This window comes from Strongylocentrotus purpuratus, unplaced genomic scaffold, assembly GCF_000002235.5.
Source record: "Strongylocentrotus purpuratus isolate Spur 01 unplaced genomic scaffold, Spur_5.0 spur5_scaffold_19, whole genome shotgun sequence".
Lineage (NCBI taxonomy): Eukaryota > Metazoa > Echinodermata > Echinoidea > Camarodonta > Strongylocentrotidae > Strongylocentrotus > Strongylocentrotus purpuratus.
This window is the reverse complement of record NW_022145604.1, coordinates 2,915,397-2,934,125: the sequence shown is the minus strand read 5'-3', so window position 1 is coordinate 2,934,125 and position 18,729 is coordinate 2,915,397. Positions and strand designations below refer to the sequence as shown.

Genomic DNA, 18,729 nt, shown 5'->3' with positions numbered 1-18,729 from the left:
TTATCTTGCTCATTCAGCTCCTCTTTTTATCAAGCTCAAAACCTTGAATATATTTGATTTATACCAGTATCATACAGCAGTGCTAGGGTTCCTTTATTTTCATAATCTTCTAATATACAGTTTCGATCATGTTCCCTACGAATCTTAGTATTCATAATTATAACACACGAAATCGAACCAATTTTCATCGTTGGAAAAGTATGTTTAAGTATGAGGAAAATCTCTTTGGTGTAATCTCCCGGTGATTTGGAATTCATTACCTATGCAATAACCAAAGATTATTCAAAAAATATCTTTAAAATTATTATTTGTCAAAACACTGACATAAAACATAACCATATTTTACACCATGCTGTTTCTCTAGCTTATTTTTTTAATATTTTTTTTTATCCACTTTTGGTTTTTAATTTGTTTACATGTCTTTCAGTGACATAATAAGTTGAACAAATGAAAATCGAGATACAGGCCTCCATAAATTATTACCTTCAGCAAATTTCAGATGGTGCAAGTCTCATTAAAAGAGTGTACGATAAGCTAGCTCTTATCATCTTTACTTTCTGCTATGTACTGTTTTTCTTTGTGTTTCTACCTAAATTTTATTTATCTTGAATGTACTACTCACCAATGATATTAAGGCGTGATGTGTGGTATAGCTCTCTACCAATACCCTCTACCCTTCTCAATCCTCTCTCTCTCTCCCTCTCCCTCCCTCCCCCTCCCTCCCTCCCTCCCCCTCTCTCGCTCTCTCTCTCTCTCTCTCCCCCCTGTCTCTTCATCATCCTGTGAAATGAAGAAGGGCATTACCTGTACATTCGACTCATATTGTTGGACCATGTTATTAAAGAGATAACTCATTTGACAGTTAGCAAACAATATGTCTCCCCCCTCCCACTATATCGCCCCTTCCTCACACCTCTCTGCCTCTCCACCTGTCTCTTTTGCTCTCTTTACTGTTTCCACTTTATTACTTAATAAGGATCCATTGAATAAAGTTCATTACATTTCCTATAAAATTATCTTTATTAACAATGCAGAACAAAGTGATTTATGCAGATATTAAACACCCCTGTGAATAGTTAATGTGTTGCATTAGAGATGCCAGATTGACAAACATATGGATGAAATAACGACCTTTCAATCTATCGAAAAAGGTTAACAAAAATTAATCCAGACAGACAAATTAAATGTGAATAAAGTCACATTTCTGATCTAAACATGAACCGATTCCAAGTGTTTAAATTATTTGAATAAATTGTGTGTCAAAGTAGTGTACGATCATTTAACAAAAATGCAAGTTGTTATTTGAAAGCATTTATATTCAACTACAAACTGCAAAACAGGATTTAAATATTCTTTGTCACATTCTGAGTAGAAAAAAATTAATTCAGATTATTTTGTATATATATATATATATATATATATTGTAGGTTGATAATGTACAACCATTTGTATATAATCCACTTTCAACAGGCTATTACCAAATTTGACAGGCATGATTCATGACAGAAATCTATTTATGTCTTGACATTAAATCATGGATCATCGCTAGACCATAATGAAAGAGAAGTTGTAAGACCTTATTTGCTGGCAGTAAGAAGAGCCAAAGATTTGTCACATAATTGCCTTAAATAAAAGGCCTTTACATACAAAACTTCAAAAGTTCTACAAGCACGATTCATGAAAGAAAGATTTCCTTGTCTTGATATCAAAAAAGCGTAGGTGATGCATGGGTGATCGCTACACCTTATTGAAAGGTAAGTCAAAGATTATGCAGACTTGCTGACACTGAATCTTGAATGGGGGGGGGGGTGGTGACATCTCCATACCCCTCTTTGAAGGCCCATGGTGACACAGAGTTTCCTGGGCACTGCATCAAAGTTTGCGATTAAATCTGGTATGCAGCTTCTTAACTGACATCCTACATAGTCAAACAGTGTCGGGTGCCCAGAAAGTATCAATTATCTGTAGTCAGACTTTGTACAGCTTTCATGTCAGAGTACAAAACACAGCAAAGTCTGTAGGGAGCTTAAATCTCCTTCACAGAAACATGTTACATTTTCTCCTCCGCTTGTACCTGGGTTCCAAACGTAGTTGGTGTTTGAGGTGGAAGATAAACCTTCAAGTCATCCTCCAGGTTTGTGCCAAGCTTGAGGGTTGGGTATTCCGAAAGAGAGACCCCAAAGGTGTCAATGTTGGACAACTTTTCTTTAGAGGAGGAAACATCATCACCCCCAAAGATGAAGTCATGGTTCTTTGTGCCTTGTTCCTCATAGGCGTTGTAGGTAAAGGTTCCTTTGGTTCCGGCTGTTGCTGGGTTTAGCAGCTGGATATCTTGAGTGGCAACCGATCCAGTCTTGTTTCTGCAGAAGGGAATGGACACAAGGATGAGAAGACAAAATGAGTTGTCCAGTCCATTCATACTTGGATTGAAGAAATACGTTTGTAACCAGATGATAGGTAATAATTTAAAGAATTTGAAACTGAAATTAACAAAAAATTGCATATTAAATCAAAGAAAATTAAAGGCCAAATAAAAGAAACGTTGGCTAAGGAGGACAAGATTGCACTTAATGTTTGGAATATATGAATAGCTCAAGATTTTGTACCTGTTTTGTTCTCTGGGCTTTTGACATGTATAATGAATGAAAGAATTCACATTGGGGGTCAAACAAAATTATGCTAAAGTAGTCAAATTTGTTAGTTGCTTGCAATAAGACTGTTATTGACCCTAGACAGCTCTTACAGCCTTCTTGAGGAGAGCTAATGAATTATGCTAGTCAATGCATAAATAAAGCTCCACAAGGTGCTCCGGGACGGCTGTAACAGGGAAAAGGTGACTAAAACAGAATAAAAATGCTTTGCCGTGACCTATATATCTGGCTAGCTATACATACCGGTGTCGGTGTTTGCACCAAGCAGCAATGACAAGGATAATGACTAAGAGAATGACAACTCCTATTGCCGTAGCGATGATGAGAGGAAGCGGGAAATGGTCTGGCTGATGAGTAGGAGGCAATGTAGTAAACACAGGAACAGGAGGAGGAACTACAGAAAAGAAGACAGACACATCATACTCATATTACTTTTACAGAGAGCAATTGCAACTTTAAGTAGCGAATATGAACTTGAAATTAAACTTAAAGTACAGGTGAAAGTAACTAATTATTGATGAACATGCATATAATTTGGTATGCATGAAAGTTTAATCAAAAGTTAACTTTGGTGCAGGCCGAAATATCCTACTTTTTGTGATCTGGCCTTTCAACCTAAACCATTTTGATATCGTGAAAAGTTTTGTTTTTTTTGTTGTTTTTTTGTTTGGGAGGGGGGGGGGGGTATAATTTTAAGTCACCTAACAATATAAAGGTGAAATATAGTATTTCTTGGTGATATAGCCCTCATTGAAATAAGACAATAAACAATAAGCCTGAAGACAATTATTTTCCCTGTCGGTGACTTAATTTGTTTTGCTTTAAACTTTAATAGAGAAATTTATAAAATCTGATTCCCACCTTTACACTGGGTGACGTTAGAAGCATGGAGGTCATCTGTGAACGTCTCTGGAGGACAGAGGATGCATTCATCTTGGGCTTCTTCATCCTGGTAAGTATCCTGAGGACATGGGTAGCAGTCGTAATCTGTGGTGTTGCCTTCCGTAAGTGCCCAGTAAGTGCCAATCCCACACGGCACTGCATGACAAAGATATATTGGGGGAATTGTATTTAACTCATATCCTGCCATAAGGCCGCATGCATGCTACCATTATAGTGCTTTCTACACGCAAGTGAGCCACCGCTTCTCTGCTTCATGCATGCATGCTCATCATACTCTCTTTTCTTTCCTTTTTTTCCTTACACATAGTTCTTTCACACAGTCTTGTAAGAGGATTTCCACTGTGTTATATATTTTGAAGTAGATAAAAAAAACATTTCCATATTTAAAAAGAAAATCCAAAAGATTATTTTTATTACCACAAAATCCATTGACGGTGCTATCAATGTAACCAGATGGACAGTTCTCCCAAATATCTCCTGTGATGGAGGACGGGTCACCGTGTAAGACCTGGTCAGCAACCTCAAGGGTCAAGGAATCATTCCTGAGAAGCGAGCTCATGTTATAGTAGAAAATGTCCAGAAGTTCCATGGTCTCGAATTCTGTGGTATTATCTGAAAGACAATAATGGGCTCCAGTTAGGATTTAAGATGTAAAGGCAGGGTAAATTCCCAGAATTCTATTTTGTAAGGTGAAGAACACAATTGGCAGAAATAATACAGAAAAGCTCTTATTGATATACAATGCCTTAAACATGCAAGAAGCATATCATTTGATTTAGTTCATATGATATCAACTGTATCATCCAAATGATTATGGTTATGGTTAGGGACATACTTTGAATTTTAGATCAAGTTTACTGTTATGGTTATATAACTATATTATTTTGGTAAACAGTCTAAATCAGGAACTCAATTAGTTTAGGGAATTGATAACAGAGTAATCATTACCAGAGCTTATAGATAGCATGTCATCATTCTGCGATGTGAGTGGAAAGGTAGGAGTGTTCTGGTCGAGTGGTTTAAGGCGTTTGATTGGAGATGCGAAGGTCGAGAGTTCAAATTCCGACACAGCACCAATATCCTTTGGCAAGATCATATTAACCTGCATTTGCTACTCTCCACGCAGATGTTAAATGGGTAACAGGTAGGATGCGACCGTCATTGTTGGTCAAACAGTTTTTGAGCGTCAAGTAATGCCTGGCTGTATGCTCCCCAGGAAGTGGAGATTGTGCACACAATGTGTGAGGGCAAGTATTGAATCCAATGACCGAGGTAATAGTATATCTATAAAGCGCTTGGAGACATCATAGATGTATCAATTAAGCGCTATATAAAAGCGGAATTATTATTATTAGTAATGACACTCACCTGCTCCTACAGAGTGATGTTCAATGCTGTCATTGTGAGAGACAGTGATGCTTATTTCAATCTCTCCTGCTGACCCTACTGACCGGCGCTTGTTGGTCAAGAGTTGGCAGTTCTGCACCTGTTCACAATGGAGGTACATGTATTAGACTGAGGCAATATAGAAACATGAAATGTTCATGAGACTAATAATAAAATCAGAACATCAATGACATATAGTGGCATCTGGCTAAAGCATTTGCCACCATTTTCATCACCAATTGGTTGGGAAAGAGGAAGAAGAAGCATTTTTTTAAAATTCATTTCATTTCATGGTATTTAATTAAAATCTGTCTCACAGCAAAAAGAATGAATCGTACAAATTTTGAATAAATATGCGTAATTTAACATTTATCATAATCAATGCTAAAGGGAAAGGAAAAAAAATAAAATCCAAATTCTGTGAAGAAGTTCTGTGTATCTCACTTAGCTTTACAAAATAAAACAAACAGAATGAAAATAAATCAATAAATGAAGCTTCAGCTAAGCGTGAACACCCATGAATTCTTTACCTGGATTTGAAGAATTTTGCATGAATTCTCTCTCAGGCAGTCGATGTCTTCAGAGTGTGTATTCAATGAGCTGTAGGCAGCTTTTCTTAGACTCTCCTTATCACCAGCTGTGACACACACAGCACCAGGATAACCAATGTCCAACACTCCTGTCATCCCATGGCTCTTGGTGACTTCTGAAATTTGAAGATACTTGATCGAATGATATACAATTTCTCTCCCTTTTCAAACTTCTTTCAAGGCATCGGTGAGAGTAATCATATATGTATACAATGATTTACATTCTTAAGCAATGTAGATTGTACATGTGTTAACATCATCTGATAAGATAGATAGACAACAAAGCAATTGAATTGTACTACATATACTTATCTTAATTTGATAAATCAAACTGTTTCTACTTTACCCAGAGTCTATATCCTTGGATGATGAAATTGTAGTGAAGGGCTAATTCTTATTATCACAATCTTGTTCTCAAACAGACACTCTCGCTAAAAAGAGGGGTTTATTGATCTACTATAAAAATGGCAGGTATTTCTATAAAAAATGATTGGCTACTGGGAAGAGGAAAAACAAGAGTTAGGTATCCATTCTTAAAATATATATTATATCTTTTCTTAAATTATCCTACCATCTCATACCACACTGTTTGATGCTTTTATATGTTTTTTGTATATAATTTTGTTCATGTTTATGTACTCATGTTCTCATGTTCTATGTTTTTATGTATTGTTCGACCAATATCTAATTTTTATAATAATAATGTAAAACAAACAAATACACAAACTAGGTGAACACACCCAAACAAGTCAAAAACCTGGCCTTATTGTGTTCACCATTTTCCAATTATCCACTTATGTTTTTAATGTAGCCTGTACCTTGTTTCTCTTTTATTGCTATACTTGTTTTGATTTGTTTTCTTCTTAATTGTTTGATTCAAATGTCATTGTTTTACAATGACTGTTTTTTACACATTTTTTTTAATTGATGTTGGATTTGGAAATAAATGATTTGATTTGATTTGATTTGATTTAATAATTAATAATCCTTTCAAATTTTGGTTTATATGAAAGAACTTCTAATTTGAATGGCCTCAGATCAAGACCAGAATTAATCCGATTTTTACCTGTACAAGAAGGAAATATGGCCCTTCTATTTTTTGCTGTTTGGTGATTCCATCGGTAGTTGGTATCCTTCCCACAGAAGTAGAATTCCATAGCCCTCTCAGCAAAACCATAACCATGACGGCAGCTGATGGTGCAGTTAGTAATCTCTGGATGCTCCTCGCAGTGGAGGTAGCCCCTGAGTGGTCTTCTAAGTCTGAGACAGCCTACAAAATGAAATATATATATTCGTTTATTTATTTGTAGTAACCAAAGGGTTGAATTGATATAATACATAAATTTTCAACATGATTATGAACATTAGTCAATTGAGTACAATGAAATTGGTAAATTGTGAATATAAATACATGTACACTGTATATCAATAATCTTATTGCATGCAGTTTGGCATATGTTGCGCTTTATAAATATTGTTATTATTATTATTATTATTATTATTATTATAGTTTAATTCACAATTCAATGAATTACAAGGTAATATGGCCTATAGTAGCAAGAAGAGGAAATTCAGCAAAAAAAATTGAATCCATTTTTTTTGCAGAATAATCATGTACAAAATCAAAAAATTTAAAAAGAAAACAATTTGTAATTTTTATTCAACAGGTTCATTTAATAAGCCTGTACAATTTTCTTTTTTTCTAAGGAATCTAAGAGTGAACAATTTGGGGCCAAGCTGAGGAGGCAAAACTGATTCATTCAAATTAAATTTTGGAATTTCTGAACTCCAATGGGAGGGGAAGGGGAAGTCCATGTAGTTTTAAAAAGGTCACTTGTACAAAATTATAAAATTCGCTGAGACTAATACTGGATACATGCTCACGAAAGTTATGTAATCATTATTCATGTAGGTATGCACCTGTGATACATTCTATTGAACACAGGTGGAAGTAATCCTTTCAAGAGGGCAAACAAGGAATCACCTCCATGACTTTAGCTGTGATTATTTCAAAGGCATAAAGTGGGATTTATCAATGTTTAAAAGATCTGTGGATATTTGGGGTCATCTGAAATAGATGCTAACTACAAAATGGTCTTTTGTTTAGGTTCCAGTCCAATTTTTGTTTTACCTGGGCATTCAAACGCATTGCATATTCCATCCTGTTCAGCCTTCCCTGTACAGTTCAGACCTCCTCCCTGTGGAGCTGGGTTGGTACAGTCCCTAGTCCTGGACCGGGTACCACCTCCACAGGTGGAACTGCACTCTGTCCACAAGGACCAGTAGGACCAGGCTCCATCAACTACAATGACGAGGGCAAGGATAATGACAATGACAATGTGAATGACCATAATAATGAAAATACATAACATATCATATTAGATAGCTAATAGACAGATACCGAGATGTGATTGGTCCAGAGCTCGTCATGTGATATCGATTGCGAGGATTGTAATTGTTATATTTTCCAGGCCGGTCACTTTTGATGGTTATATTCACCAGCTTGTGAAATGAATATAATATAAGCACTTGGGAAAATATAACTCCCTTCATCGATCCAAAGAATGTTACACCCCCTGACAGTTAATATATGTATAATAACACAACTACAACTGTGACACTGATAATGCAGGTGTTTAATCACTATGAACTTGAGAGGTACACAGACACTGGTGATGATACTATCACAATGACAATGACAATGAAAGCGATAAACAAGTTGAAAGAAAATAAATCATTGAAATTTTAACAGTACAGAATTATATGTCTTAAACTACTGTTACAAGGAATGATTCATCTGCAATAGCATCTGTTTATCATTTACCTTTTCTAGTTTCGCAGAACTGCCCAGAGAATCCTTCCCTGCACAGACACTCTGGGGCTCCCTCTACCGTTTGACATGAGGCTGCGTTCTTACATAGTCCATCGCTGCACAAGTCTTGTGTGTCTGTACACAGTTCTCCCTTATAGCCACTTTCACACTCACAATGAAAACCATCCAGTTTGTTTTCACAAGATCCATGTGCACATGGGTTCGACATGCACTCGTCAACAGCTAAAACATGGGTAATTTGGATAAAAAGAAATTAAAAACAGTGCTTACACTTATATGTTGTAGATGCTAGCCGCGTTTAAAAGCGATAGTTTGAGGCGTTCATTTTTAAAGCTATACTATATGGAGTATAGTTTCAGCCCCATTGTATACCTCATAAAAGTAAACGTACCAGTGATGCTAGGGCTACTTATTTTGCTGCGCAGGTATGGCAGGGGTAATACAGCTGGAGTACCAGGATTACTAGGGCCCCTTTTCATATAACTTTTTTTTTAAAACCACCGCCAAATATGTGCACAGCCAATCAAAAGCAAGGATTTTAGTAGCTATAAATATTAACATAACTTGATTGAAAACAAGTTTTATGAAACAGGGCCCAGGAGTGTCACTTAAAAAATCCATTATCAATATTATTCTTAATCTGCAAACTGCATCCTAACAGTCACTTAGTTTACTTACTCTTGCTTCAAAAAAGGTATCGGTATTAACTCACCGTCACACATGGATGGGGATTCTATCTGAGTGGATGTAATGTTTTCTGATGACACCACGTCTGTCCATGATACAATGTCACCAAAGAGGGCAGGCTTGCAAGTAGATGATATTTCCTCTAACTTTTCCTCCTCCAGACGAGAAGCCCAAACATTGATACCACTCATGATGACATAATCTAGAATGTGACACAAACAGTACATAATTGCATAATATAGCATAAATCTGTATATTAATAGAATAAAGAAATATCATCATCAATAGTGATCTGTCAGTTTATGACAGATTCAGTGACCCAAAATTCTATATCAAGTGTCTCTTCAAGTTCCTTGGTCTTGAGCCATCCGTTTCAGCGTTTCATACCCTGTTGCTCCACATTATGTGATTACATCGTCTAGAAAGACTTTACAAGGTCTTCCCACCTTTTTCTTTACATGAATACGATCTCCTATGACTCTGAACATCAAGCCCTTATCATGCCGCATTATGTGTCCAAGCCATTTCTTCTGTCTTTCTCTAATTGTTTGAATCAGCACCCGATTTTCTTGAGCTCGATGCAACACCTCTTCATTCGAAACTAAATATATCAAATATATCAAATATAAAAATGCAATATATTTAGATCTTTCTTCAATAGTGCTTACCTTTCTGTTCCATGTTATCTGAGCCCACCACAATATATCCTGGTCCTACAACCCGAGAGGATGGCATGGTTCTATTCCTGTATACAGTGTTTCCTTGATCAACAGACAGGATCCAGATGATTTCAGGTTCAAATGTCCATTGAAGACTAACATGATGCCAGGCATTGTCACACAGGGAGGATCCTACATTGTATGACGTACTAAATGAAAAATAAAGAATTATTTGTATTTAAGCATTGATTTCATGCATGAAAATACTCAAAAAGACACAAATAATGAGGCCAGCCAAGATTTGCAAGTGCTATTACCTCTGTTATCAACCAGCCCTGTAAAGGGATTCTTGCATTTGATACCATGACAAATGTGAGCATACCTGTTACTCAAAGAGTATGAAGAGTTTGAGGATCCAAGTACGTACCCCTCATCTTCAACAAGGTTTGTACAAAATGCAAAGTCTTTTTAATTTTCAAATACAACTCTAAACGGAATCCTTCTCAAATGTCAATATACACTGAGATTTCTTTTCAAGCATTTCTCAACTTTCCATGGTAGGAAAAAGGTAAGGAGCACTTTAAATGGAACCAACAAATGATTGAGTTTACCTTTTACTTAAGAGTTTGAGGCTGCAGGGATTAGAGAGTGAGTACTCCTCATCTCCAACGATGTATGCAAAGATGTGAAAATCTTGCGGTGCGTGCAAGATGCGTATCCAGGCAGAGATAGTCATGTGACTGACATCACCTGACTGAACATCAGCAAAATGTACTACTTCAGATTCAGGGTTGAAGATGAGGTCAAAATCAGAAGGAAGAGCTGTGAAATAACAATATATTGGATTCAAACAAATAATTGCTATAATATAAAGGTTTGTAGAAAATGGCTTTATCATATATCATTAAATAAATATCCACATTAATTTCCAAAGCGAAGTTATTAAACTTTACATAGATGTACATGTAAAATTAATAATCACCTAGCCTATTGGTCACACAAAATAAAGGTATCATTAGTACAAAAAGATACTTCATACTTTATATACTACATACTAGCAGCAGATCGAATCAAAATCTAAAATGTATACCAAACTCTGATCAGTTAATCCATTCAACAGAATAACCAGATAAAACCCCTACCTAATGAATACAATTTAGTTGTCAGCATGTACAATGAAACAAAAATCTATCTTGAAGTATTAAAAAGAGCTCATTTCAGTACATAAAAGGCACTTAAGTTACGACAGCTAAATCATTGAGATAAAACATGAGGAGCCAAAACAATGCAATAACTGATATTGAAATTGATATTGATATTAGTATAGTGTATATCATATTTTCATCTTATTTGACCAAATTATAGTGATAATCTGGATTGTTCTATTTAACTTTGTATAACATTGCACTGATTGTGAATAAACCATTTAACAATGTAAAATGTACACTGAACAAATAATCGTAATGGAATACAAATGGTATGAAATATCTACCTGTTTCACAGAGTAATCCTGTGTAACCAGGAGCGCAGTCACAGACAAACTGAGTGAACCCTTCCACACAAGTCGCTCCATTGAGGCAAGGATCGCTCCCGCACTCCATACTGGCCTCATCACAATACAATCCTCTGAAATAGTCAATTAAACATTTGAAATAGAAATGTGAACATTTCTATAGCAAGGAATATATCCACATATAGCATCACAATACAGTCCTCTGCAATAGTCAATCAAACATTTAAAAGAGAAATGCTCCTTTCGCAAAGTTTCTGCTGAACTTTGGAACAGATTACCTTTAAATGTAAAAATCTGTCAAACCGTTAACATATTCAAAACTAGTCTCACGACACATTTATTCAAAATTGCGTTCGATGTTCCCTTTGACCAATATTCCATATGTATTATAACTTGTATGTTTATTTGCATTTTTAGTTTTGTATAAGATGTAATTGTACATCAGTCTATTTTGTGTGTATAGCGCTTAGAGACTTCGGTGGTAAGCGCTTTTAATATAAGTAACGTTTTTATTATTATTATTATTTATAGCAAGGAATATACCCACATATATACAGCATCAAAAGGGGTGCTTTCAAACTCCATACTGCTCACAATGCAGTGCAGTCAACTGTATTTCAATTAAATGCAATTAAAATGATGATGTGGACATCTCTAAGGAAACGTCTCTTCATATATATAGTATCACATAATGGTAAAACTTGTTCTTTTCTTACTGGATTTATACTGCAGCATCCCAGTTGGCAATACAGAAAAGGAAACAAACATGATTGTGTGTATTTAAAGATTTTATAGTTCGTTGAAATTCTACTTTTTTATAGACATGTAAGACATGTTTAGTGTTATACCAATCATTGTATAAAGTGCACTTAGATATACAAGACAATCTTGAATGCTTACAAACACCATTATAACTTTATTTTGATATTATCTGGTTAATTCAGTCATAAAAGGCATGAGATTTAACCTGTTTTTACCTGAAGCCAGCAGCACACTGGCAGATGTAGCCACCTATGGTATCCTCACATGAACCACGATTAAAACAAGGATTAGAGCCACATTCATCTATGTCAGTATCACATAATTCCCCAGTGTATCCTGCAGGGAAAATGGGAAGTCAAGATAGTGAATAAAGTATTGAAAAAACACAGTAATTGAAGATAAGTAACATTAATGCACACAGATCATGGGGGTGCATGTTATATTTGAAAGTGCTAAAGTTGACATCCTTGCTCTTGAATTCATTTGATATCTCAAGGACTGTATTCAAAAGAGGAAATAGGATTAATTTTTAATATAAATGAGGGAAATTGTCTCCCGGTTAACTTCTAATCTACATGAACATTCTTGCTACAATTTATGTCTGTTTACATTAAAAGCATTGCCTAGTACTAACTTTAAACAAATGGCTAGTAATGCATTATTCTCTCACCATTAGAGCACAGACATGCGAAGCCAGACACCTGATCAATGCAGGAACCATTGTTCAAACATGGCATTGATGTACAATCATCAATATTCATCTCACAATATGTTCCGTTGTATCCTGGTGGACATTGGCAGATATAGCCACTGACCTGCCGCACAGAAAGAACAAAACATGCAATATATCTGTCGAACAAACACACAAAGAATATGTTGGCCTGTAGGAGTATGATAATCATTGTCTGTAAACTGTTTATTTACCACTAGTGCTAACCGGCACATTTACCTGTGCGCCATGAGTGCTGATTGGCACAAACAATAGGAAACACTTAGCAAAAGTTTTGTAGTATAGCATCACATTTTCCCTACCCTAATTGTCTACATGAGAAGCCTTATATCACCTGTAAACAACGGTTTTGTTTTGTTTTATCTGAATGCTAAGAAAGCAGGTGTATGCATGTATTAGTAAGCAACCATGGGACCGACAGCTTTAAGTCTTTTCCAAAACTTGGTAATGAGGATTAATGCCTTACCAAAGGGCACTAGTGCATCGACTTGGTTTTTAACCCGGGACCTCCCAGTTACGAGACCACTACTCTACCACTGAGCCATAGCATCTCCTTATATAATAGACTTAACATGAAATGTTAAGATACTCTAGATGCCTTTGGTGAAAAAATACCCCTTGATAACTACAGCATGGGAAAGGGATTGAACATGAGTGGCACATAAAGAGTTAAAATCTTCTGGATCTAACCTCTGCTTTACATTTGAATCATACCTGGTCTAAACAAGTAGCATCATTCTCACAGCTATTGTTCACACAGTCATCCACATCCCTCTCACAGGCTTCCCCTGTGAAACCTTCCAGACAGGCGCATCGGAATCCCCTATCACCATCCTCCAAGCATGAGCCTCCATTAGTACAGGGATGGGAGGAGCAGGCAGGGATCACCCGGAGCTGGCATTGGATTCCTGTGTAGCCAGGAAGACATCGGCAGTGGTAGCCTGCAACTTCATCAATACAGGTAGCATTGTTTTCACACTCGCTGTTGAAACAGTCGTCTACATCGACCTGTTGAAAAGGAATGAAATATGGGCATCAAGACCAATTCCAAGCAAAATAGAACATGAACCCTAACATTTGATATAAGTCTGATTATATCAAATTCGGTGGCAAATCAAAATGTAAATATCCAAATTTTCCAAAATCTGGACAAAATATTCTTCCACTCCTGTACCGTGTGTCTCAAAAAAAACGTAACACTTTTGAAATGGTTGCCAAATTGAGCATATATAATTTTATGAAAAAATGTTGATATGTATGGAAAGCTAAAGGACCAACCTTTCATATGATATGAAAAAATTATAAAAAAAATCATGCTTCGATGGACAGTGTTCACTTAAGTTAGAGGTATGAAAATGGGCCTGCGCAGGATTTTTCCTTCCAATTTTGGACAGGTAAATTACTTGTAACTTACAAAATAAGGTCGATATGAGATATTCATGATCGATGGATCAAAAGGATATTTTGAACCAAAAGGATATTTTGAATACCTCGAATACCATTCCTTTTTCAGTGTTATTTATCAATCCCGAAACACCACCGCCCACCCCCCCCCCCACACACACACACACACACACTTCCACCCACTCCCATCTCATTGTATCATTGATCTGGTAGATGTGAACGGGATTAAGGAAGAATGGGAAAATGTTAAATTGAAATACCGTATTCAAAATCATAATTGACATTATGCAACCCACTCTCCTCCCCCCCACAACCTTTTCCCATCCCATCACCTACCCCTTGCCTTTTCTTTATCAGTTTTCTTCCGTAAGTTTGGTGGATCATCAATCACATTTTATTCAGGTTTTATGAATGACCCAAACATGTAATAGCTAAGTACATCATTCATTATGCATTGAAAATACCAGACCCCTTCTCTTTCCCCACATTTGAACTTGTTATCACCTGTCCATGGAATACCGTATGACATTGCATTGTTATTCTTCATTGGCCTGAACACTGAGTAGCCAGAAACTGTTACATAATCCTCTTTATCCAAAATCACTGTTTAATACTAAAACAAAGAGGCAAAAACATGGTATTACACATTACAGGTTTAAGAGTAAAAATAACTGCATTAAGTTGTTACATAGCCTTCAAACAGTCCATCTTATGCCATGTTGTCAGTATGGAACGACCCCAATTCACAAATCAGCAGCGTGCTTTCATGGTAACTGAGTATCATCGAACTAACAATGTTACAGCAGTCTGTCAGAGGTTCAGACAAGTCTACCCGGATGTACGCTGCCCTTCGCGTCTTACCGTGTACCGCAATGTCGCCAAGTACGAGGGAACGGGGACGAGCCATAATCTGAACCGAGGAAGATCAGGACGCCTCAGGACTGGACGATCGGCAGAGAATATTGAAGTGGTTCGTCAAGCCATTCAGGATCATCAGGATGGAGACATCAGCTGTCGGCGAAACCCTACAGATCTACCCCACGCCACCTTCAACAGGATCACGCTACTTGATCTTCACTACCACCCTTACCAGATGATCAAGAGACACGAGCTTCTCCCAGGAGATCGTCAGCGTCGCACAAGATTTTGTGAGTGGCTACTCCGAAGGCCGGCGCGATTCTTAGATGACTTGTTGATAGGGGACGAGTCCGGTTTCGCTCTCAATGCCCAGGTCAACACGCACAATCTTGTGGCATACCGGGATAAAGGGCATCCTCCAGAAGAGTTCGACTACCAAAGGAAGTACAACCGGTCCAAGGTGACGGTGTGGGCCGGTCTCACTGGCAGAGGGGACATCATTGGGCCCATCTTCTTTGACAACAATGTCAACGGTGAAGCCTATCTCCAGATGATAGATGGACATGTTGTCCCTGCCCTCGATAGAGTTGCAAGGTATCGCCGTGGCAGGAATGGACGGTTTCAACGCGTATGGTGGGCGCAAGATGGGGCACCTTGCCATCGCTCCAGGGATGTCACAGAGCGCCTCACCCAGCTCTTCGGTGATCGAGTGATATCCCTCAACCGCGAAGTTGAATGGCCTCCACGTTCACCTGACATGACGCCTCTCGACTTCTTCTTGTGGGGATGGCTCAAGGCCAAGGTCTACACCACACCTCCCGACACGCTGGATGATATCAAGGAGAGAATCACCCATGAGATTGATGTCCTTCGTCAAGACAGAGCCACAGTCAGGAGAGCTGTTCTGGACATGCTGAAACGGGCAAGATCGTGTATCGAGAGAGAAGGTGGACACGTCGATCATTAATGTGAAAGACTTTTATCTTTACCGGTACCCTTACTCAGTCGGTACTTTGAAAGCCTTGATATTCAATCAAGAAGAAAAGATAGCCATGTGGACTACTGAACTGATTACTTTTGTCAGATCTTTCATTTTAAGATGAACAAAGCAGTTTTAAATAAGAAAGAAATAAAAGAAACATGAAAATCTTTTAAAAAAAGATTTAACTTGTTTTTTGTCATGTCTGCCCTAATGTGTGTGTGTGTGTGTGTGCACGTGTGTGTATGTGTGTGCGCGTATATGTGTGTGTGTGTACGTGCGTGTGTGTGTGGTTTGTGTGCGTGTGATAATTGGTTTGAGCAATTGCTTGATGGAATTAATGTTTCAGTGATTTATCGATTGATTTCAATGATCAAAATGAGTGACTGGTTAATTTGATTATTAATGGAAAAAATGATCCACCAAACTTTCGGAAGAAAACTGATAAAAAAGCAAGGAGTAGGTGAGAGGATGGGAAGAAGGTTGTGTGTGTGTGTGTGTGTGTGTGTGTGTGTGTGTGTGTGTGGGAGGGGGAGGACAGTGGGTTGCGTAATGTCAATTATGATTTGGAATATTTCAATTTAGCCAATTCCCATTCTTCCTTAATCCCGTTCACATCTACCAGATCAATGATACAATGAGATGGGAGTGGGTGGAAGTGTGTGTGTGTGTGTGTGTGTGTGTGTGGGGGGGGGGTGGGCGGTGGTGTTTCGGGATTGATAAATAACACTGAAAAAGGAATGGTATTCGAGGTATTCAAAATATCCTTTTGATTCAAAATATCCTTTTGATCCATCGATCATGAATATCTCATATCGACCTTATTTTGTAAGTTACAAGTAATTTACCTGTCCAAAATTGGAAGGAAAAATCCTGCGCAGGCCCATTTTCATACCTCTAACTTAAGTGAACACTGTCCATCGAAGCATGATTTTTTTTTTAATTTTTTCATATCATATGAAAGGTTGGTCCTTTAGCTTTCCATACATATAGACATTTTTTCATAAAATTATATATGCTCAATTTGGCAACCATTTCAAAAGTGTTACGTTTTTTTTGAGACACACGGTATATTGGAATCTGCATAAATTTTAGGTCAAACGTAATGTGCCTAGACAGACCCTCCTCACCATGTCATTCCCTACATAATAAATTAATTGAAATACCATTACAAATCCGCTGCACCTACCTCACAGTTTGTTCCATTGAAGCCTACAGGACACTGACATGCATAACCCCTTGGTCTATCGGCGCAGGTCCCGTTGTTCAGACACGGAGCACTGATACACTCATCTTGGTTGGTCTCACAGTGGATCCCACTGAAGCCCTCATCACAGAGGCACATGTATCCATCAATATGATCAAGGCAGGATCCTTGAATACAGGGGAAGCTAGAACACTCATCAATGTTGACTTCACATGTGGTACCGGTGAAACCCGAAAGGCAAGTGCAACTTTTGGAGACAGAGAGGACATTAAAACATAATTACACATTTGTAAAGATGGAGAAGAGAGTCGGGACACCTAATGCTACATCCCTTAGAGCGCCAAAATGGCAGCTGTGCTAAAGCTGGGTATTAATTTGTGAAGCGCCAGGAGTGTGAAATCTGACAGACATGAGTGCTGTAAAGAAACCGCTCTTATTATTATTGTTATTATCACCTTTTTCAAGAAAAATATAACTGAATTCTTGTGCACACATATAAACAAACAGGTCAGTGATTTGATTGCAAAATAGTTACATTCCACAGATTTGATGGCAAAAGATTCTTGTTTCTTGGATAACTAGAAAAGAATCTTCTGACCCACATTGGTATCAATGCATGAACATACTCACGTGAAACCAGTTTGAAGACTGGTGCATACACCATCGTTTAAACAGGGTTCGCTCAGGCAGAAATCAACTGGGATGTTGCAAACATCACCTTGGTATCCTTGAAAACAGTCACATGACCAGGAGTTAATCCCATCATCACATGTCCCGTTGATGCAGGGACTGGAAAATGAAATAAAGTAAACTATTCAGATTGCATAGATATTGGGCACAAAGAGGAGTACATCCATAGAATTAAATCTATGTATGCATGTAGCTCTATAAGTAATATTATTTTATGTAGTCAATGCCATTGTGTGGTAGGGGATTCCTAACTAAGCCAAATGGGATTCTGTGAGGTAATATCAATTATAAAAACTCTGAAACATATGTCAGCTCAACATAATACTTCTTTTCAGAAAATGTAATGTAATTACAACTAAAACTTGAAGAAATAACATCATGACTCAAACTGAATAAGCCCAGAAAACTTGCTTTCCTTTTTTGGTCAAGACTTCCCGAACAAATTTGTAATAATATCCTAGAAATATAAACCTTACCTTGACAAACAATCATCTATGTTTTCTTCACAAGTGGGTCCAGAGAATCCAAGTGCGCATACACATGAGAAGTTTCCTATCAAATCCAGGCAGGTTGATCCGTGAAAACAGGGCTCACTTACACACTCATCAATGTCTATTTCACATTGCGACCCTGGTTACACAAATGAAAGTGAGGATCACAGGTATTACAAATGGATGACATACATTGAAAGAAATTCATGAAATATTACTCTTCATCTCTACAATATACGTTAAAATGGCAATGGCCTTACATGTTACATACATATACATTAGCTGTACGAAAGAAACGAGCACTTTGCATCTACCATTTATCTTTTTCAAAGTTCAAAGTCTGTGAATGACTAAGAATCTTAGAAATTATAGGTTCATTTTCTAAG

The 18,729-nt window shown here is 37.3% G+C and overlaps 1 protein-coding gene across 1 annotated transcript in view; it reads right to left on the bottom strand.

Annotated features, from left to right (window-relative positions):
• Positions 1-996: 996 nt before the first annotated feature.
• The window catches only part of LOC115925961, a 30,717-nt gene continuing 12,984 nt past the window's right edge, over positions 997-18,729 (bottom strand). Inside the window, exons 14-32 of the mRNA XM_030990037.1 lie at positions 18,329-18,482; positions 17,793-17,951; positions 17,145-17,409; positions 13,429-13,722; positions 12,655-12,799; positions 12,200-12,320; positions 11,202-11,335; positions 10,321-10,531; positions 9,719-9,918; positions 9,076-9,252; positions 8,355-8,585; positions 7,662-7,832; positions 6,597-6,800; positions 5,471-5,646; positions 4,923-5,040; positions 3,972-4,166; positions 3,513-3,689; positions 2,895-3,045; positions 997-2,360 (exon numbers count right to left, since the gene is read on the bottom strand). Coding sequence (XP_030845897.1) covers positions 2,051-2,360; positions 2,895-3,045; positions 3,513-3,689; positions 3,972-4,166; positions 4,923-5,040; positions 5,471-5,646; positions 6,597-6,800; positions 7,662-7,832; positions 8,355-8,585; positions 9,076-9,252; positions 9,719-9,918; positions 10,321-10,531; positions 11,202-11,335; positions 12,200-12,320; positions 12,655-12,799; positions 13,429-13,722; positions 17,145-17,409; positions 17,793-17,951; positions 18,329-18,482 — 3,593 coding nt within the window. The 3' untranslated portion in view covers positions 997-2,050. The remainder of the gene's footprint in view (positions 2,361-2,894; positions 3,046-3,512; positions 3,690-3,971; positions 4,167-4,922; positions 5,041-5,470; positions 5,647-6,596; positions 6,801-7,661; positions 7,833-8,354; positions 8,586-9,075; positions 9,253-9,718; positions 9,919-10,320; positions 10,532-11,201; positions 11,336-12,199; positions 12,321-12,654; positions 12,800-13,428; positions 13,723-17,144; positions 17,410-17,792; positions 17,952-18,328; positions 18,483-18,729) is intronic.